At 67.6% G+C, this 19537-nt stretch overlaps 3 protein-coding genes across 6 annotated transcripts; 2 read left to right on the top strand and 1 right to left on the bottom strand.

Annotated features, from left to right (window-relative positions):
• Positions 1–27: 27 nt before the first annotated feature.
• LOC116960287 (actin filament-associated protein 1-like) lies at positions 28–7286 on the top strand. Of its 3 annotated transcripts, none has more exons than XM_042801538.1 (17): positions 28–258; positions 3081–3168; positions 3338–3412; positions 3532–3608; positions 3874–3964; positions 4041–4258; positions 4348–4527; positions 4739–4822; positions 5010–5097; positions 5180–5397; positions 5497–5627; positions 5746–5866; positions 6018–6114; positions 6288–6437; positions 6553–6713; positions 6824–6934; positions 7044–7286. In XM_042801538.1, the coding sequence occupies exons 1-17, from the start codon at positions 82–84 to the stop codon at positions 7068–7070; spliced, it is 2094 nt and encodes a 697-aa protein (XP_042657472.1). In that variant the 5' UTR covers positions 28–81; the 3' UTR covers positions 7071–7286. The 3 variants fall into 3 exon arrangements, with proteins under 3 accessions (XP_042657472.1, XP_042657473.1, XP_042657474.1); XM_042801539.1 differs by having other exon boundaries at positions 136–258; positions 3081–3209; XM_042801540.1 differs by lacking the exon at positions 28–258 and having other exon boundaries at positions 2572–3209; positions 3341–3412.
• A 1113-nt stretch (positions 7287–8399) lies between these two features.
• On the top strand, positions 8400–15460 carry FHIP2B (FHF complex subunit HOOK interacting protein 2B). 2 transcript variants are annotated; one of them, XM_042801536.1, is made up of 17 exons: positions 8400–8512; positions 8610–8688; positions 9871–10040; positions 10935–11039; positions 11261–11383; positions 11556–11732; positions 12031–12227; positions 12303–12435; positions 12518–12594; positions 12770–12959; positions 13065–13231; positions 13315–13437; positions 13533–13623; positions 13708–13851; positions 14246–14386; positions 14493–14593; positions 14703–15460. In XM_042801536.1, exons 1-17 carry the CDS (start codon positions 8468–8470, stop codon positions 14806–14808), a joined length of 2169 nt encoding a protein of 722 aa, XP_042657470.1. In that variant the 5' UTR covers positions 8400–8467; the 3' UTR covers positions 14809–15460. The 2 variants fall into 2 exon arrangements, with proteins under 2 accessions (XP_042657470.1, XP_042657471.1); XM_042801537.1 differs by having other exon boundaries at positions 8451–8512; positions 12327–12435.
• Positions 15461–15591: 131 nt separating this feature from the next.
• NUDT18 (nudix hydrolase 18) lies at positions 15592–19091 on the bottom strand. Its single transcript, XM_042801547.1, has 3 exons — positions 17753–19091; positions 17447–17660; positions 15592–16408 (listed from the first exon to the last, which is right to left on the bottom strand). Exons 1-3 carry the CDS (start codon positions 18032–18034, stop codon positions 15813–15815), a joined length of 1092 nt encoding a protein of 363 aa, XP_042657481.1. The 5' UTR covers positions 18035–19091; the 3' UTR covers positions 15592–15812.
• Positions 19092–19537: the final 446 nt, after the last annotated feature.

Raw genomic sequence — 19537 nt, 5'->3', positions numbered from 1 at the left:
CGCTGCTTTGCTTCCCCGTCCCCTCCGTCCCCCCCGCCCCGGTCCCAGGTCCCTGCAGATGGCGATGGTGCTCCGAGAAGGATGCGGAGCCCTTCCCCGCCTCCCCCCACGCCCCGGCCGGGCTGTGCTGGGGGCCCACGGGGCGTGTGCGAGCCGAGCCGAGCCGGGCCAGCGCTGTCCCGGTCCCGGTCCCGGTCCCGGTCCCGGTCCCGGTCCCGGCGCGATGTGAGCCCACCCGCACCATGGCTCGGCAGAGAGGTACGGAGCGGAGCGGGGGGGCCTGGGGGTGTGTGTGTGCAAAGTTATGGGGGGGTACAAGCCTGCAAAGGGCGGAAAGAGGGGGCAGAGGGTGTGCGTGGGGTGGAGCAGGGCTTGTGGAGTGCCCACGGGGAGGGGGTGAGTGCTCACAGCGGGTGGGGAAGGGAAAAGGGGGTGTATGGGAAGGAGGAGAGCGTGTGAAAGGGGGAGAGTGGGGGGGTTTGGGAGGGTGGGGGGGGATGTGGGATGGGTGCTGGGGTGGGGTGGGGGGGGGGGGAGGGGGAAGGCGTGGGTGTCAGGGCTCGGGGGGGGGTCAGAGGGGGGATGGGGTGCCTGGGTGCCCCCGAACACAGTGCACGGTGTGGGATGCCAGCAGCCTCCCTGGGGTAATTTAGGGGTGCGGAGGCCCTGGGGGGAGCACGTCCACCCCCCCCCCCCCCCCCCCCCACCCACCCGAAGCCGTGGCCTGGAGCCTCCCCGCAGTGCCGGGTCACGCCGAGGGCAGGAGCAGCTCCGGGCTCGGGGCGGCCTCCAGCCTCCTCTGAGTCATCCCGCGCTGGGCGAGAGCCACCCCGAGCACCAGAGCAGGGCCCTGGGGTCCCCCCCAAGCCACTTCCCACCCCCCTCCCCCTCCGGCCCCTGCTGCACCCCACGGGGGACCAGGGCTGAGCCTGCCCACCTCTCGCCCCTCATCGCACCAAACAAAACGCACGTGGGGCAGAGGTGCCAGCCCCGAATCCCCCCGCGGTGCTGGCATCACCCAGGGACCATTCGCTCCCGTGGCATCCCTCGGGCAGCCCTCTCCTTCCTCCTCCTCCTCCTGCGAGGATGAGGATGCTATGGGGCTGGGCCGTGTCCCCTGGGAGCAGGCTGCTTTGCTAGGAGATGGCTGTGTGTTTTTTTTTTTTTTTTGGGGGGGGGGGGTTGCGTTTTCCTCCCGCCCTGGAGACCGAGGCAGCTGTTTGTCATCTTGGCTGTTTTTCCTTGGCCGCAGCAGCAGGTCCTTGGCTCGGTTTCACGAGTGAGGGCAGCTCCTGCCTGCTCAGCACCGGGCTGCGGGCACCCCTGGGCACCCCCCCGGCACGGCCCCCCCTGCCCCACCGAGGGCACTGGGGCTGGCCGGGGGGGGTTGTCTGTCGGGGGGGGGATCTTAGAGGGAGGATGCAGGGAGGGCTGAGAGGGGGTGAGTGGACGGAGATGTCATTGCCCAGGAATTTGGCCTGGGCGGAGGAGAGGAGAAAGGGAGGGAAAGGAAGAGTCAGGCACACCGGCACGGGGAGGGTGGGGGGGACAGTCCCTATCCCCCCCTACTCACACTCTGCCTGCAGGTCCCCTCAGCCAAGCCCTGTCCCAGCCCCCCCTTCCCCAGTCCCCCAGGGAGCTGGTCCCCCCCTTCCCTTCCTCAGTTTCCAGGGAAATCCAGATGTTTGGGCCCAGCTCCGGCATTGCTCAGCCTCACTGTCCTGCCAGATGTTTCCTCTCCCCCCCCGAGCAGGGGTGTGTACTCCCCAGCTGGGGACACTGAGGAGGGGGTACAGTGCCCCCCCCCCCCCCCCATGCCAGCACCTCCCCAAAGGCTTCTCCCATGTGTCCCCTGTCACACACGTGGGACCAGTGGGCTCCTTCCCCCTTCCTGCCCTCGCCTCCCCCGGGGGGCTGCCGGCTGTTTTTGGGGGTGCATTGCACCCCCCGCCAGCCCGGAGCGATGCGGGATGCAGGGATGTGATGCAGGATGCAGGGATGTGGCAGGACACGGGGATGTCAGGGTCACCCGGGGTATCACTGGGAGTCCCTGGGGCAGCATCCCAGCTGGCCAGGGCTTTACTGGGGTCATCCCTCTTCCTTCTTGCTGGGGGGGGGGGATGGTGAGGAGGGAGGCTGGCTTGGGGGGAGCCGACACAGCCAGGCCCCGTGTCGGGAGGCAGCGGGTTTCAACAGCGGGTCTGCAATATTTTAATCCCAGCTGGGAGCAGGGAGCAGAGCCCGGAGCAGAGCGATGCAAACCTCTTCCAGATGCATGGCAGGAAGGATCTGGTGGGGAGGGGGGTGTGGGGGGTGGGGGGGTGGGCCATAAGGGACATCTACCCACTCCCACGGTGGCAGCCGGAGGGTGCCCGGGGTGAGGGGACTTTGGGGGGGGCGAGGGGTCAGGCTGGAGAGGTGTGTGGTCCTGCAGCACAAGAAACACCTGCACGGACCCAGAGTTGATGAGGCCACCACCATTCAAGGGCCGGAGGGACCCTCTCCCCATTTCTGGAGCTCTTTGGGTCTCCCCAGTGTTTTGGGGGGGGAGGGAGGGCAGAGGCTGCCCCATCCCACTGCGCAGGGCACGGGATTCCCGTCGTCTTCCCCAGCCGGGGTGAGGAGGCACAAAGCAGCTCCTTGTCCCGCTCCATCCCTCCTTCCTGGAGGTCCCCGGCTGGCGCTGAGCCCCGACCCCGCTCCCTGCCCTCGGAGTGGGCAGCGGGTGAATGCTCAGCATTTTCGGCATGCCGGGAGCAGCCTTCATCAGCTGCACCCATGTGCCATGCCTCCTCCTCCTCCTCCTCCTCAGTACGTTGGGCTGCCCGGCACGGCCCCCGGCCACAGCTCCCCTCTCCCACCTGGGAACAAACCCACTCTGTGAGCACACACAGAGGAGCCTTCAGCGGCGACGGGTCCCCGTCCCCCCCTCCTCATCCTCCCCCGGCACCCTGGGCCCATCAATAACAGGATTGTGCGGAGCCGGGGCAGGTGCCGGAAGTGGGGGGCACATCACCCCACATCCCTGCCAGCCCTGCCCAGTGTGACGGGGTGTGACAGCACGTCCCTGTCCCCTGCAGACCTGGACAAGCTGCTGTCGGACCTGCGGTCCTTCCTGCTCATCCTGGACCGGGAAAGCCTCAGTGCCGCGGCTCGGGCCAAGAAAAAGTCGGTGGCCGATCTCCTCTCCCGGCTGCAGAGCCCCCCGTGTGAGCGCGGGTCTGAGGGTGGGGGGCGGACAGGGGGGCAGCCCCCCCCCCCCTCAGTTAGCGCCCAATGGGCAGCAAGGAAGGGACTGGGAGCAAGGTTGTGACTGGGCGCTCCCCCCCCCCCACAGCAGAGGATGCAGAGTATATGATCATGCGCTGCCTCTCGCCCTCCTCGGGGACCCCCCAGGGCCGGGCCAGCCTGGGTGAGTTGCACGCTCTGACCTGCACCCCCATCGCTGCCAGTGGCTCCTCGGACATGGCCGGGGGTTCCTGGCTCCTCGCCGAGCCGGCACGCTGCTGCCAGTCCTGCTTTTCCCCCCAGGAACCAGGACAGAGGATGGAACGGGAGGGAGAGGCTCTGAGTGCCGCCCAGCCAGCGCCCTGAGCCTGCGTGGAGGGGTAAGGGTGGGCAGCGGAGGGGGGGGGGGGCTGCGGGTGGTTGGGGGGGGTCTCGGGCAGCAGCACTGGGACAGGGGATGGGAGAGGGGGGATCTGGTGGGCATCCCTGCACTGCAACCTCGCTCACACCGGGGGTCCGGCCAGGCCGGGAAGGTTGCGGTGCTGTGTGTCAGCTCCAGGCAGAGCCCTCCCGCAGTCCCTCGGGGGTCCTGCGGGGTCCACCCCAGGGGGGGCAGCACCTTCAGAACACCCTATCTCTCCCCAGAACAAGGCGCCAGGCATCTCACCATCCCCACCAGCCGATGACTCCTACGAAGACGCCGAACCCCTCGGCCCCGGCAGAGGCAGCAGCTCCGGTGAGCACCCCCCCCCCCGCACCCCTTCCCCAGCACCGGGACGCACCCAGCACCCTGACACCATCCCGGCTCGCAGGCGGTGCCCACAGCGACAGCAGCCACTACGAGTCGTACGGGGAGGATGAGGACGGCGTGACGGACCGTGCCCACTACCTGCGGCGGCCACCGGCCCCCGGCCCCGATGCCGACCCCTCGGGCCGCCCCGAGGCGCAGCTTTGCGGCTTCCTCTGGAGAAAACGCTGGCTGGGGCAGTGGGCAAAGCAGCTCTTCATCGTCCGGGAGCACGTGCTGCTGGTGAGCGGCCGGAGGAGGAGGAGGAGGAGGGTGGATGGAGGGTGGGAGCGGGTCCCCGAGCTCTGCCGACCCTGCCGTTTCCTCCGCAGTGCTTCAGGTGTGCCGCCGACGCGCAGCCGGTGCTGGAGCTGGACCTGAGGGGCTGCCACGTCGCCTACAAGGCCAAGCGCGGCAAAAAGATGCCGCACGCCCTGAAAGTGACGGGGACGGCGGGCGAGGCGCTGGTCATCGGCTTCCAGAGCCGGCAGCAGGCTGAGGACTGGAGGAAGGTTTGGAGGTGTTGCAGCCTGGCAGAGCTCTGCGTGGGCAGGAGGGAGAAACGGGGGCACAGCCCTGCCGGGGGGGCTCCCGAGGTGGCTGAGGACGGTGGTTTGGGGACCGTGTCTGTCCCCAGCTTCTTCCCATCCTGGGGGTGCCTGGAGCCCCGTTAGATGAGGGAGCAGGAGCCCGGGGCTGCAGCGCTCCCCTCTCCCTTGGCAGGTGATCGAAGAGGTCAGCAGCGATGCCCCGAGCGGGCTGGCGGCCGTCAGCATCCCAGCGTCTCCCTCCTCGAGGTTTGGCAGGGTGAGCCGCCTGTCCTCCGCTGGGAAAGGGGCTGCCAGGGGTGTCCGGAGTGCCCCCCCCCCAATTCCTTGTCCCGCTGTCTCCGTTGGGTGATGCTGGGGAGGGTTGCATTGCCGTGGGGTGGGGGTGAGGGTGCAGGGGGCTTAAAACTGGTGGGGGACGGGGCTCTCTGCATCTCCATCCCCAGGCTGCTGGATCCCAGCTCAACGAGGAGGAGGATTGCTCCCGGCAGAGCCCTGCCCGCAGCCCCAGACCGGGAGAGGATGCTAAAGGAGGTATAATGCGTGGGGACCGGGCGAGGGGGGGGGTTGTCCCTGCGCCCCGTGGCACTGCTGACGGGGGGACCCCCACCCTCAGGGTTCCTGGCGGTGCGGCTGCGCGGGCGGTGGCAGCGGCTGTGGTGCGCGGTGCGGCAGGGAGCCCTGCGCATGTTCCCCGAGCCCGGCGGTGCCCAGCGCCCCGTCTGCGCCCTACGCCTGGACGGCTGCGAGGTCTCCCCGGGGGCGGCTGCCGCTTCCCCCCAGCGCCTCCGCATCCGCATCGCCCAGCGAGGCCGGGAGCTCGCCCTGCTGCAGGTGAGCAACCCCCACAGCAACACCCCCCCCCCCCCACCCCCCCCCCCAAGCCTCGGCACGGGGGGATCCCCTGAGCACCGACCCTCTGCCCCACGCCAGACCCATTCAGATGAGGAGAGGGAAGCTTGGCTGAAGACCCTGCGGGTCAGGGGAGGGGGGGAGCTGGCCGGCGACAGCCCCCACACCGAGACCCCCAAACCGAGCAATACTGGCAGCTGCCCTGCTGCGGGGTAAGGAGACATCAGCTGGGGAACAACCAGTGTTGTCGTGTGTGTCCCATCCCTCCCCCCCCACCCCCGTTGTGCTGTGGGGCTGTGAGCAGTGATGGGACCCCTCTCCTGCTCGCAGTGGGCTTCTCCTGCGCCGTGTCCCGACCCCCAACGCCTACATGGACGACCCCTTCGGGCACCTCCCGCCAGCCGAGACCCCCAAGCACCTCTACTCCAACGCGGAACAGCTGCAGCAGCTGGTAACCCCCACTGATGCCCCTTACCCCCCCCGCACCATGCGAGCCCCAGGACGAAGGGGATGCGCTCCCACCGTCTGCTTGCCCACGGGCTTCTCCCAAGTTTTGTTTTGTGGGTTTTTTTTTTTTGTTTTTTTTTTTTTTTTTCCTGCAGCATCAGAGCTTGGACCGAGCGGTGCAAGGGCAGCGCAAGAGGCCCGTGTCGGCGCTGCCCACCGCTGCCTGCAGCAACGCCCTGCCCTCGCAGGCAGGTGAGCAAGGGGCTGTTTCCTCCACCCAGGGCAGCAGCGGGGGTCCCCCCCACACCTCCCCGTGCACCCCCCCAGCCCCATGTGCTGGGACGAAGGCTGCGGAGCCCACAAGCACCACGTGTCGTGCCGCTGCCCTTCCTCCCCAGCATCTTTCCTCTGCTCTTCCTCCCTAGCACCAGTGGCAGCTCTCCGGAGCGGGGCTGCCAGCCCGCAGCGGGCAAAGGTGAGCCCAGAGCTCCGGAGCAGGGATCTCTCCCAGTCCCAGCACACACTGACGCTGCCCGAGAGGAAAGGGGCTCGGGATGGGCTGGATATTTTCATCGGTAGGACCGCAGAGGGGCTCTACCCCTGTGCTGGGGGGGGTACCTGGCCCTTGGCGGAGCAGCCGGTGGGGTCGAGGGGTGCCCGGGTTTGTCAGTGCCCCCGCTGTCCTTGCAGGGAAGAGAGCCTTCCCCAAACTGGAGGAGAAGGTGGGGCAGCTGGAGAGGGCTTGCCGCATGAAGGGCAAGCTGAAAGCCGGCTCCGAGATGAACCTGCTGGCCATCGGCAAGTCGCTGAAGGGCCACATCGCCGCCACCGCCAGCACGGCTGGCTCCGAGGTGCGGGGACGGGCGCCGGGGATGGGCACCGGGGCGGGCACGGGCTGCAGGGAACGCGGAGGGTTCAGGAGGGCAGGCATCGCCCTCTCTCCGCTCCGTTTTTGTGGCAGGGTTCCTTCCTCACGCCGCTGTTGAAGCGCACCGTGTCGGCGAGGAGCGCCCTGAAGCCATCCCCCTCGCCCGTCATCGTGGAGAAGGGAAAAGTGCTGCAGAAGAGAAAGGTACCGACCGGGTCCTGCGTGGGGTGGGCAGAGTTAAGGGGAGCCGGGTACCACCACGCGTGGCACCGGGACACGGAGGGGTTGACCACCCGTCTCGGCCGCTCTCCAGGAGTGGGAGATGAAGTCTGCGATGTGACCGACGCTGCAGCAGCAACTCCCCCCCTCCCCAAAATGTACCTGCCAGACCAGGCATCTCTCAGCATGAACGTGGGGCTGCGCGTGGATCGTGCAGGGCCAGCCTGGTTTTTTAACCATCAATATCAACGCTACAACTACGCACATCTATTTTTATAGGTATATATATGTATGTATATATATATGTGTGTATATACATATAAACTCCATCTGCGGGTTTCTGGTTTCTCTGGTGCAAGGGCTGGAGGGCGGTGAACCCCTCGTTGCCTTCTCCCCCCTCCCAACACCCTGTTTTTTGGGGGGCACCGATTTCCCCGTTGCAACCCCATGAGCCGCCAGCTCTCTCCCCAGTGCAGGTCCAGTTGAAACGGTGCACTGGCATCTCCCCCCCCGTATCCCCCCCACCCGGGGACACCCACTCACAGGGGTGGGTGCGGATATACCCCAGACCGAGCAAACATCAGCGGGGTCGGGGGGGGGGACGACACACACAGAGCGTTGGGGGCTGCTTGGGGCACCGAATTGCACCTTCCCTGGAGTCAGCGGGACCCGGGCTGGGCCCTGGGCTGCTTCCCAGCAGCTGTGTTAGTCATGGCTTGTTTTTAATCGTAGAAACCTTTTTTTTTTTTTTAAAAAGGATTAAAAAAAAAAAAAAAATTAAAAAAAAAAATTAAAAAAAGAAAAAATCAAACTTGGCTTCTACTGGGTTGTGCTGCGGGAAGAGGTGAGCTGGGGAGGGGGCTGTCCTTGTCCTGGTGCCTGGTGTGCACTGGGGGGGTGTCCCTGTCCCACTGAGAGGTTCTCATGGGGGGCTGTCCCCGTCCCAGTGCACAGGGAGGGGGGCTGTCCCCACCCCAGTATGAAGTTTTCATAGGGGGCTATCCCCGTCCCAGTGCGGGGGGGGGCTCTCCCCATTCAATGTGAGGTTTTCGGGGGGGGGGGGGGCTGTCCCCACTCAATATGAGGTTTTCATGGGGGGCTATCCCCGCCCCAGTGTGAGGTTTTCATGGGGGGGGGGCTGTCCCCATCCCAGTGCACGGAGGGGGGTGGGGGGGGGGGGGGGTGGGGGGGGCGGCTGGACTACCCCCCCCTCCGGGAGCAATTTCAAGGCTGAGGGACCTTTCCAAACCCCCCGCCGCCTCCATCCCGCCCCCCACCCCACCCCATAATCCATCCCCTGCTCCCCAAATCCAGCCGGATTCCCGGAGCCTCCGGCGGGGGGGGGGGGGAGGGACCGCGGCCGGGCCGCCCTCCCCGCCCGGCGCCGGGCGGAGCCACCGGAGCGGGGACGCGGCGGAGGGCGGAGGGAGGGGGGGGGGGGGAGGTCGGGACCGGGCTCGGGGGTCGCGACCGGGCTCGGGGGTGGTGGTGGTGGTGTGGGGGGGGGTCGGTGCAGCCATGCTGAGCCGCTTAGGCGCGTTGCTGCAACAGGCGGTGGAGACGGTGAGCGGGGACGGGGGTCGGGGGGGGGGGGGGGTTGGGGGAGACGGTGGGACCGGGATTGGGGGACACCCCTGACCCCCGGCCCCCGTGTGAGCAGCGGGAGCCCAGCTTGGACCTACTGGGAGCTTTCACCGAGCACTGGAAAGGCGTCACGGGCTACTACCTGGAGGCCACGGGTGAGTGGGGTCCCTGTGCCCTAGGACGGGGTCCCAGTGGGGCGGGAATAAAGTCCCTGTGGTGTGGGAACGGGGTCCTCCTGTCTTGGGAGAAGGTCCCTGTGCCCTAAAATAGGGTCCCATGGACTGGGAATAAGGGCTTTGTGCTCAGGGAGGGGTTTGCTGCGCCCCGGGATGGGACACTGTGTGCTGGGACGGGACCCCCCCTGCGCTGGGATGGGACCCCCCTGCGCTGGGATGGGACACTGTGTGCTGGGATGGGAACCCCCTGTGCTGGGATGGGAACCCCCTGTGCTGGGATGGGACCCCCCCCTGTGCTGGGACGGGACCCCCCTGCGCTGGGATGGGACACTGTGCCCCGGGACGGGACCCCCCTGCGCTGGGATGGGACACTGTGTGCTGGGATGGGACCCCCCCCTGTGCTGGGATGGGACCCCCCTGTGCCGGAATGGGACCCCCCCCGTGCCGGGATGGGACCCCCCTGTGCCGGGATGGGACCCCCCTGCGCTGGGATGGGACCCTGTGCCCCGGGACGGGACCCCCCTGCGCTGGGACGGGACCCCCCCTGCAGCACCGTGCCGACCCTAGAGCACCGCGGCTGACCTGGCACGAGGGGCTTTGGCATGGGACACCCTTTCCCGTACCCTGGGAGGACTTATCCAGCTGGGTGCTTGTCCCTGCCCGGCCCCACACCAGCGGGGTCAGCACAAGGTGGGCCGGGGGGGGGGGTGGTTTTGGGTGGGGGTGGGAGCATCCGCAGGCTGAGGCACGTCCCTCCGGGAACATTAAAAGCAGGGGCCCGGAGACCCTTCAGCCCTTTCCTCAGCAGGAGCTCGGTCCTTCCCGTTTGCACCACCACCCACCCTTCCTCACGCTGCCCCTTCCCCTCCTGGGCAGTGCCGGGGGGGGTCTCTGGGGCTGGCAACCCCGCAGCCCACCGGGACAACCGGCAGGTCCCGCGGCGGCGGGGACGCCCGGCGTCTTGCTAGGCCAGGAGCGGAAGGAGCAGCCTGGAGCTCTTGCTGGGCCTCCATCATCACATATTGCCATCTAGCGTCGTCCCCGCCGGAGGAGGATCCTGGGCCAGCACGCCTCGGGGTGCTGCCGGAGAAACCCCCCCCCCCCCTCCATCAAATTAACCCCGGGGGCCCGTGTCCTTCCCCCCAATCCCTGTGCCCTCAGACGAGAGCGTCCCCGCCAGACAGACGGACATCCCCTGGCGCCTCAAGCAGATGCTGGACATCCTGGTGTACGAGGAGAAGCAGCGGCCGGCCGGGGAAACCGGCCCGTGCCTCGAGTACCTGCTGCAGCACAAGGTCCTGGAGACCCTCGGCACGCTGGGCAAGGCGGAGGTGGGTGCACAGGCACCGGGAAAGCCACTTTGGGGGGGGGGGCTGAACCACCCCCCCCCACCCCGTGCTGCAGCACCAGCTGCTTTAAGTGGTGCCGCTCAGGAATTTTAATTCTGAAGCTCTTCTAGCTGGGCAACGGGAGGTTGCGGTGTGTGAGCTGGTCAGGGTGCTTGGCGTTTTTTTTTTTTTTGTTTTTGTTTTTTTTTTTTTTTTTGGGGCGCGCTGGATTGCTCGGTGTAAGAGCCCCCTTGGGATCTTTTCGGCTGCTCCTCCGAGTGCCTCTTGCACCCCGTCACATCCCTGCGTGCACGGGGAAAGTGTTTTTCCCACCAGCAGCCTGTTTGCACAACTGGCTTGGGTTCGCAGGAGAAGGTGTTTTTAGACAGTCCCCTCTCAAAGTAAATATTGCCCAGATATTAACAGCTCTGCTGTTCCTTTGTTGCTAATAATAATGAGGCTCCCTCTAAATAGCCTTTTAGCCAAACATAAGCACACACCAGCGCAGTGTGGGCTCCAGAAATGCATGCTGACCTCTCCGTGGCTGTGAGGATTTGGGTTTTTTTTGGGGTGCTGGGCTTTAACTCCCCATCCCTAGCATTGTAGCAGTGGGAAAGGGGAAATAATCCCTCTGGGTTTTTCTCTCTTTTTCAGAGAACTGAGTTAGGTCCCTAATTGCTCAAGGGAGAGGAGCCTGGGGCAGGGGCGGGGGGTCCATGGGCCTCTTGGCATTATTTTGGGGGAGCAAAACCAGGATCTCTGCTGAGCGTGTTCTTGCAAGCCACCCCCACCGACTGCTGGGTGATGTGGCAGGCGGTTTGGGGCAATTACGGGCTAATTGGGTACACAAACAGCTAATTGGGCTCTCGCTGATGCCTCCCCCCATCTCCCTCGCAGTACCCCCCCGGGATGAGGCAGCAGGTCCTCCTCTTCTTCAGCCGGGTGCTGGGGCAGATGCAGCACCCGCTCCTGCACTACCTCAACGTGCACAGGCCGGTGCAGGTGAGCCCCGTGCCCCGGGGGGGTGGGGGGTTTGGGGGGGGGGGGGCAACGGGACGTCCCAGCTAACGGGGCCATCGGCGATGCTGTGTCCCTGCCAAACGCTGCCGGGGACCCGACGATGCCGGTGGGAATGGGGCAATGAGGGGTTGGGGGGGGAGAGCAGCCCAGCAGCACACACACACCACACACCCCCCCCCCGTTTTCCATCCCTGCCCTGCCAGAAGCTGCTCCAGCTCAGCGGCGACCGCCTGGGCTCCGGCACGGAGAAGGAGGAGGTGGAGTTCGCTGCCGTCCTCTGCACGAAGATCAAGCAGGACCCCACGCTGCTGGTGCACATCCTGGAGGTGAGCAGCCCCCCGCGCCGGGCAGCCCTGTGGCCACGTCCTCGCTGGGGTTTGGGGCGTTTCCTTGAGGTTTTTGATGTGTTTTGGGGCTCCGTCCCCACCGCAAAGCTCCTCGGGGTGAGTGGGAGGAAGATGGTGGCGATGATGCTTTGCTGCTCCTCTTCTTCTCCAGGGCAAGAGCATCCTGAACGGGAGGAGAGCCCAGGAGCTGCCGGCCAGCCCCGTGGAAGAGGGTGCGGCGCATCCCCCGGGCACCACCGCCACTGCCAGCCCCCCCCCAGCCGAGCCCTCCCCGCCACGGAGGGACAGCAACCTCGTCACGTCCTTGGTGGGGCTGTGCAAGAGCAAGGTAAGGGGAGGGGGAAAGGGCTGGCAAGGAGGGGATGGCGGGCGCTGCTGGTTGTGTGATGCCACCTTCTTCCTCTTCCTCTTCCTCTTCCTCTTCCTCTTCCTCCTCCTCTTCCTCCTCCTCCTCCTCTTCCTCCTCCTCCTCCTCCTCTTCCTCCTCTTCCTCTTCCTCCTCCTCTTCCTCCTCCTCTTCCTCCTCCTCTTCCTCCTCCTCTTCCTCCTCCTCTTCCTCCTCCTCCTCTTCCTCCTCCTCCTCTTCCTCCTCCTCCTCCTCCTCCTCCTCCTCCTCCTCCTCGCAGAAGAGCAGGGTCGCGCTGAAGGCTCGGGAGAACCTGCTCTTGCTCGTGGGGCTCGCCCAGGAGACGGCTGCTGCCCGCCTGGTGCGGAGCAGCGCGCTGTGCCAGCTGTTGGCGGAACATCTCTGTGACCTCCACAGCGCCGTGCCCTCCTGCACCCACCCCGCTGACGTCCTCGCCCTGGAGAGGGCCAGCTGGAGGTAGGGTGGGTGCCAGGAAGGGTGTCCCCCCACCACCACCACCCCACCCCAGGCACCGCCGAGGCTTTGCCGCAGCCCCACGTCCTCTACCCCGGGCAGGTCGCAGGGTGATGCTGCTGACGACGGGGTTTTCCCCGGGAAGGAGAGCCTGGCTGCTTGCTTCGGCTGGCTGGACTACCTCGACGAGCTGGTGATGGGTGCCCACCCGGTAAGGAGCGCCCGGCCAGCCTTGGGGAGCACACGTAGCCCCCCTGCCCGCGCCGGGGCTCAGCCTCTGCCATCACCCACAGGTCGTGGCGGATGCCATCGCCGAGGCCGTGGAGGAAAGGTTTTTCCAGGGCATCCTGCAGCCACAGCTCCTGCAGATGTGAGTGTTCTGAGGCACAATGCAGGGGAGGGGGGGAAGAGTTCCTCGACCAAGGACCCCCTTGGGGCTGGGACTGTGGGGTGCCCCTTGCCTGCACCTCCTTTTCCCCTGCTGTGAGGATGCTGGGGTGCTGTCTCAGGACACCCCTCGCAGCATCCCACCCCGTCGCCGGCAGGTCCGAGCTCCACGTCCTCAGCGCCACGGCCATGCTGACGGGCACGGTACGCCAGATCCACGCACCTCCCCTGCTCCACCGCCTCGTGCTCTTCCTGCTGGGACCGGACCGGCACCCCGAGATCCCGGGGGACACCCCTTACCCTCTGCGCAGCCAGCTCATCGACCGCTGCAACCACCTCTCCGATGAGGTGAGCCCCATTTTTTTTTTTTTTTTTGGTGCAGGGAAGGGGGGGATGCTGGGGTGCAGCGCCCCCGGGAGAGGGGTGGGTCTCACCCCACTCGCCGTGCCGCAGATCAGCCTGGCCAGCCTGCGGCTCTTCGAGGAGCTCCTGCGGAAACCCCACGAGCACGTGGCCCACAGCCTGGCGCTGAGAAACCTGGAGGCGAGGGGCTACCTGCAGCGCAGCCCCCCCGCGCCCGACGAGCGCGGACCCCCCGAGCTGGACCCTGAGGACGGGCTGTGAGTGAGCAGTGGAGGCTGGAAGGGGGCGGAGGGGCTGGGGGTGCCCCCACCCAGCTAATACCCCCGCACTGGCCCCGCAGGGACCTGGAGGAGGATCCTTATTTCACCGATGGATTCCCAGACGCCGGTTTTGGGATGGCGAAAAAGCTGCTGTTGGGATCAGCCCCGTCGGGGAAGGGGCAAGTGAGCGAGGTGGTCAGCAGGTAGGGATTTGTAGGGGCTGCTGCAGCACGGGGAGGCGGGGGGGGGGGGGGGGGTCTGCATCCCCCCCTCTCCATCCCTCTCCCTTCTCTCCCAGTTTCCTCTGCCTGGTCCCCGAGGAGGCGAAGACCTCCTCGTGCATGGAGGAAGGTGGCTACGACACCTATGTGCACGATGCCCTGGGCATGGTGAGTGGCTGGGGAGGGGGTCCCCGTCCCCAACACCCCCCCCCCCCAGCCCCGGCTCTGGCTGTCACCCATCATCCACCCCAGGTCCAGGCGTGCCGGGCCAGCGCGGCCCCATGGGGGTGGCCCCCCAGCCCCCGGCCCCTCGACGCCTGTCACCCCGAAGTGACATTTTACGAGGGCCACTTCCTCAAGGTGCTGTTTGACCGGATGACCCGGATCCTGGACCAGGTACGGGGGGTGCCCCGGGGACGTACCTGGGTCCCCACCATGCTCTGCCCCCCACCTTGGCACAGCCTGGGGCGGGGGGCGGGTGTGCTTTTCCCACAGCACAGACTGATCTTGAGGGGGGATGTTTGAATAGAAGATGCTTTGGCTTCCCATGGTTATTGCCAGCCCCACGGATCCACAGCAGAGGGGGGCAAACCCCTTTTCAAGGGTCTGGGACACCCAGAGTTGGCGGGGGGGGGGGTGTGTGTGTAAAGTAGTCACTTTGCATTTGCAGCCACTGAGGTTGATAGGGATGGGCTCGGGTCCCCCCAGCTGGGGGATGCTGGGGGGTGGGGTGGGGGGAATATTGGCTGTGTTGGCTCCCACTGAGCATCCCCCCCCCCCCCACCCCCAGCCCTACAGCCTGAACCTACAGGTGACCTCGGTGCTGTCCCGCCTGGCCACCTTCCCCCATCCCCACCTCCACGAGTACCTGCTGGATCCCTACCTCAACCTGGCACCCGGCTGCCGCTCGCTCTTCTCCGTCCTCGTCAGGGTAATGTCACCTGCTGGGGTAAGGGAAGGGGGGCACAGACACCAGGAACGCCCCCCCCCTTCAAAACAGGGCTTGACTCTTTCCCCCCCACCCCCCCCCCATGTAGGTGATCGGGGACCTGATGCAGCGGCTCCAGCGTGTGCCCCATTTCAGGGCCAAGCTGCTCCTGGTACGCCAGCAGCTCATGGGGCTGGTACCCGGCGAGCAGTAAGTCTGGTTTGTTGGTTTTTTTTTTTTTTAGGGGGGGCGCACAGGATGAGGGAGGGTGTAACCCCCCCCCCTCCCCACGGAGCCCCCATTGCTCGTCTCCCCGCAGGATGGACCACACGATGCTCTTCCAGGGGGTGGTGGTGCTGGAGGAGTTCTGCAAGGAGCTGGCTGCCATCGCCCTGGTCAAGGGACCACCGGAGGGGCCCCCCTGAACCGCAGCTCCCCCCCGGCCGAGCACCCCCTCTTCGGCCCACCTGCAGTGGCCACCGGGGATGGCCCAACCTATGTGTCAGTAGCCTCCAGTGGCCCTGGCACATCCCCGGTAGCCGGGCATGGTGGTGGCACCCCGGGGACACCCGTGACGAGGAAGAGGAGGCGCAGAGTCCTTCGCCGCCGCCTTGGCCAACCCGGAGGCGATGCCACCTCCCCCGGCGCAGGATGCGGCCCCCTCCGGGTTGAAGCGAACCGTGCTGCGTTTCCTCCTGGGTGGTGGTGGGTTCCCGCTCCCCTCTGCCCCACATCCCAGCTGCACCCCCCAACCCCCCCCCCCCAGCCTCAAGCAGGATATTTTGGGGGGCAATAACGGGGCGCGGGGGCACGGTGCTGTCTTCTGCCTGCGTGGGGCAATGCCACCCCCTCGGCTGCAATAACACAATCATCTCCCCCAGCTTTGGGGCACGGGGGGGGTGTGTGCGTGCATGTTTATTTTTGCGTGTGTGCCGGCGTGTTTTTGCGTGTGTGCCGGCGTGTTTTTGCGTGTGTGGCTCCTGCCTGGCAGGGACAGTGCACCCCAAACCCCGCAGAGCCGGGCCCCGTGTCCCCTGGGTGATGGGACTCTGCTGCAATAAAGCCACGAGCTCAGCACCCCGCGCTGTGCCATCGATCCTGCGCCTGTCCCCCTCCCCAAGCATCCCCCCCAAAACCCAGCTCCCCAATCCATTCCCCACCGCCCCCCCCCCCCCCCCCCCCCCCACTTTCAACTGCAGCCAGGTGGATGCAAGAAGCAGCAGCCGGGTTTATTTCTGCTCTGCCTGGCTCTCAGCACCCTCCCCGGGCCAGGACACAGCACCATGTCCTGCCCCAAAACATCCCCCCCAGTCACAGGGCGGGGCTCTCCCTTTGGCACTGCAAGCAGGACCCCCAGCCATGTGTCCCAACTGCCTTCCCCCCCGCCCCCCCAGCACCCAAAACCAGGCTGCTGGGGGCTTAGAGGGCACTAGCTACGGACAGGCACCGTGGCCGTGGTGCGGAGCCGCTGCAGGATGCGGCCCCTCAGGCTCTCCTCCTCCACACACCACCAGTGGAAAGTGGGGCTGCACGGCTCGGGGGGGGCAGCCCGAGGGCTGCCGGGCGGGATGCTCAGCAGCACGTTGAAGCAGATGCCATCAGCCCCCCCGGGTCCCCCAGCCCGGTGCTGCAGCCCCAGCAAGCCCAGGGGTCCCGGGGGGGGCGCTGGGGGCAGGCAGTCCTGCAGCAGCCGCAGCACGGGCAGGCTGAGACCCCCATGGAGCTCGGCTGGGGACGTGCCCCAGGCCACCACGGGCAGGTGGGGGGTCCCAGTCACCCCCAGCAGCACCCAAAGGTCCCCAGCGTCGTTGGCGAAGGCCACCAGGAGCCTCAAGCAGAGCGGGGTGCAGGGCAGCTCCTGCGGCAGCGTTGGGGGGTGCGGGGGGCTGCGGCGGTAGCGGGCAGCGAGGTCCAGCAAGGGCAGGATGTCCGGGGCTCGCAGCGGCAGGGCACGGGGGTCCCCAGCCCACCACGTCGCTTGCAGGGACTCAGCATCAGCCTCTTCCAGGGTCTTCAGGGTCCCGCCTGCGGGCAGAGGGACAGCGGTGACCTGGCACGGGGGGGGGGGGGGGTGGCAGGGGACAGCGGGACCCCGGCGCTAAGGTGGTGGGGGCATCGAGGCCCCAGCACGGGGCTGATAGGGGACACCGAGACCCCAGGACAGGGCCCGGGGGGTGATGCCAGTACTGGTGATGGTGCTGGCAAGGGACACCGATGCCCGTCACGGGGCTGGCGGGGGACACCGATGCCCATCGCGGGGCTGGCGGGGGGACACCGATGCCCATCGCGGGGCTGGCGGGGGGACACCGATGCCCTGGCACAAAGGTGTCAGGGGACACCGATGCCCATCACGGGGCTGGCGGGGGGACACCGATGCCCATCGCGGGGCTGGCGGGGGGACACCGATGCCCTGGCACAAAGGTGTCAGGGGACACCGATGCCCATCGCGGGGCTGGCGGGGGGACATCGATGCCCATCGCAGGGCTGGCAGGGGACACTGATGCCCTGGCATAAAGATGTCAGGAGACACCAATGCCCATCGCGGGGCTGGCAGGGGACACCGATGCCCATCACGGGGCTGGCGGGGGGACATCGATGCCCATCGCGGGGCTGGCGGGGGACACTGATGCCCTGGCATAAAGATGTCAGGAGACACCGATGCCCATCGCGGGGCTGGCGGGGGACACCGATGCCCATCACGGGGCTGGCAGGGGGACACCAATGCCCATCGCGGGGCTGGCAGGGGGACACTGATGCCCTGGCATAAAGATGTCAGGAGACACCGATGCCCATCGCGGGGCTGGCGGGGGACGCCGATGCCCATCGCGGGGCTGGCGGGGGACGCCGATGCCCTGGCACAAAGGTGTCAGGGGACACCGATGCCCATCGCGGGGCTGGCAGGGGACGCCGATGCCCATCGCGGGGCTGGCAGGGGGACACCGATGTCCTGGCACAAAGGTGTCAGGGGACACCGATGCCCACCGTGGGGCTGGCGGGGGATGCTCCCGCTGAGCCGCGTCCTCCCCGCACCCCCTCGGAGCACCCAAGCGCAGGGGCACGCACCGGTGGGGCGCGCGAGGAAGGCGAAGCGGATCCAGGCCGGCCCCCTCTCCTCCAGCGCCAGCAAGGTGAGGGGTTCGCACTCCAGCCCCGTCTCCTCCTTCACCTCCCGCCTCACGGCGGCCACGATGCCCTCGCCGGGCTCCATCCTCCCGGCGGGCAGGTACCACCTCCCGCGGCACTCGGGCTTGGCCTCCTGCACCAGCAGCACCCGGTCCTGCGGGGACGGAGCGGGGTCGGGTGGGCGTCGGGTGCCACCCGGGGTGTGTGTGGGGGGGGGGGGGTCCCACAGAGTGGGGGCTGCCTCACCTCCTCGTTGAAAAGCACGGCCAGGACGACGTAGCAGGCGTTCCTCCCCAGGCGGATGGGGCTGGTGGGAGGGGGGGGACCCTCGAAGTTCACCCCCACATCCCAGCCGCCGCCGCCCAGCACCGCATCCAGCTCCGCTGCCGGGGGCTCCCCCATGGGACTTGGGGGGGGGGGGGGGGGGGGGGGGGGCGCAGTCCCCGCGGGCTGGATGGGAGCAGAGACTTCAGGCACCCACTCAGGGGGTAGCGGGGTTTTGGGGTGGGGAGGGCACCCCCCAGACATGCAAGCGGGGGGGCAGGGAGCCTCGGCGCTGGCTGGGCTGGAGGGAACGGTGAGGGAGGGGGTCCGGCGATTGCGGGGTGCAGTGCAGGGAAGGGGTCCCCCAGCAACTGCGGGGTGCTGGAGGGGAAGGGCTTGCTGGACTGGGGGACGTGGAGAGGGGTGTAAGAGGGGAAGGGTGCGCTGGGCTGGGGGGGGACGGAGCAAGGGAAGAGCTCGGTGGCCTTTGCGACGCAGGGTGGGGTGCAGAAGGGAAAGGGTCTGCTCGATTGGGGGACCCCCAGGGGGGCGCAGGAGGGGAAGGGCTGGCTCGACTGCAGCGTGTAGGAAGGGAAATAGTAAGGAAAGGGGTCGCTAGGTTTGGGGAGGCGGGGGGGGCTGCGGTAGTGGAAAGGCTTGCTGGATTGGGGGAGGCATGGGGGGGCACAGTAGGGGAAGGGCTGGCTCGACTGCAGGGTGTAGAGGGGGCTGTAGGGAAAGAGGTCGCTGGATCTGGGGATGCGGGGGGGGCTGCGGTAGTGGAAGGGCTGGCTCGACTGCAGGACGCACGGGAAGCTGAAATAAGTGAAGGGTTTGCTGGACTGGAGGAGGGAGGGGGGAAAGGGGCGGCTGGACTGGGGGACACTGGGGGGAAAGGGGCGGCTGGACTGGGGACGCTGGGGGGAAAGGGGCGGCTGGACTGGGGGACGGTGGGGGGAAAGGGGCGGCTGGACTGGGGGATGCCTGGGGTGGGGTAGGAGAAGGGTTCGCTGGGCTGGGGGGTGCAGGGGGGGCTGGAGCAGGGGGGGGATGCGGCAGGTTGAGGGGGCCAGGGCGTGCTGGACTGCAGGGCGCTATAGGGGAAGGGCTGGTCGGAGTATGGGGTGCATAGGGGGAAAGGTGGGGGGGAGAGCGGGGTGCGGGGGGGGGTGCTGGGCTGCAGGGTGCAGCAGCAGAGGAGGGCGCGCACTAGGGCGAGGGTTTGCGGGGTGCAACGGGGGAAGGGTTTGGGGGGGGTTGCAGGGTGCAATGGGGAAGGGTTTGGGGGGGCTGCAGGGTGCAATGGGGAAGGGTTTGGGGGGGCTGCAGGGTGCAATGGGGGGGGTTGGGGCGCAGGGTGGAATAAGGGGAAGGGTCTGGGGTGGGGGGGTGCGGGGTGCAGTGAGGGGAAGGGTGGGGTTTGGGGGGGGTGGGCGCAGGGTGCACCGGGGGGGGTTGGGGGTGCAGGAGGGAAAGGTAAGGGGCACCCCCCCCCGCCCCTCCCCGCGCGCATGCGCTGGGGGACTCACCGCGTCCCGGGGCTCCGCCGCTCGGCCCCCGCCCACCCCGCTCTCCGCCCATTGGCCATCCCGCCAGGCCAGCGCGCTTCCCATTGGTTAGTCGTGCCGCCACCTCCCCGCACGGCGGCGGGGCGGGACTTGGCCTTAAAGGGCCGGGGAGGAGACGTGGGCGGCGGGGCGCGCAGGTTGCGCGGAGCGTGCTGATTGCGCGGGGCTAATTGCGCGGGGCTAATTGCGCGGTTGCCCG

Source organism: Tyto alba, unplaced genomic scaffold (assembly GCF_018691265.1).
Source record: "Tyto alba isolate M040663 unplaced genomic scaffold, T.alba_DEE_v4.0 Super-Scaffold_34, whole genome shotgun sequence".
Lineage (NCBI taxonomy): Eukaryota > Metazoa > Chordata > Aves > Strigiformes > Tytonidae > Tyto > Tyto alba.
The sequence above is the reverse complement of the archived record's forward strand: the minus strand, read 5'-3'. Positions and strand labels throughout refer to the sequence as shown.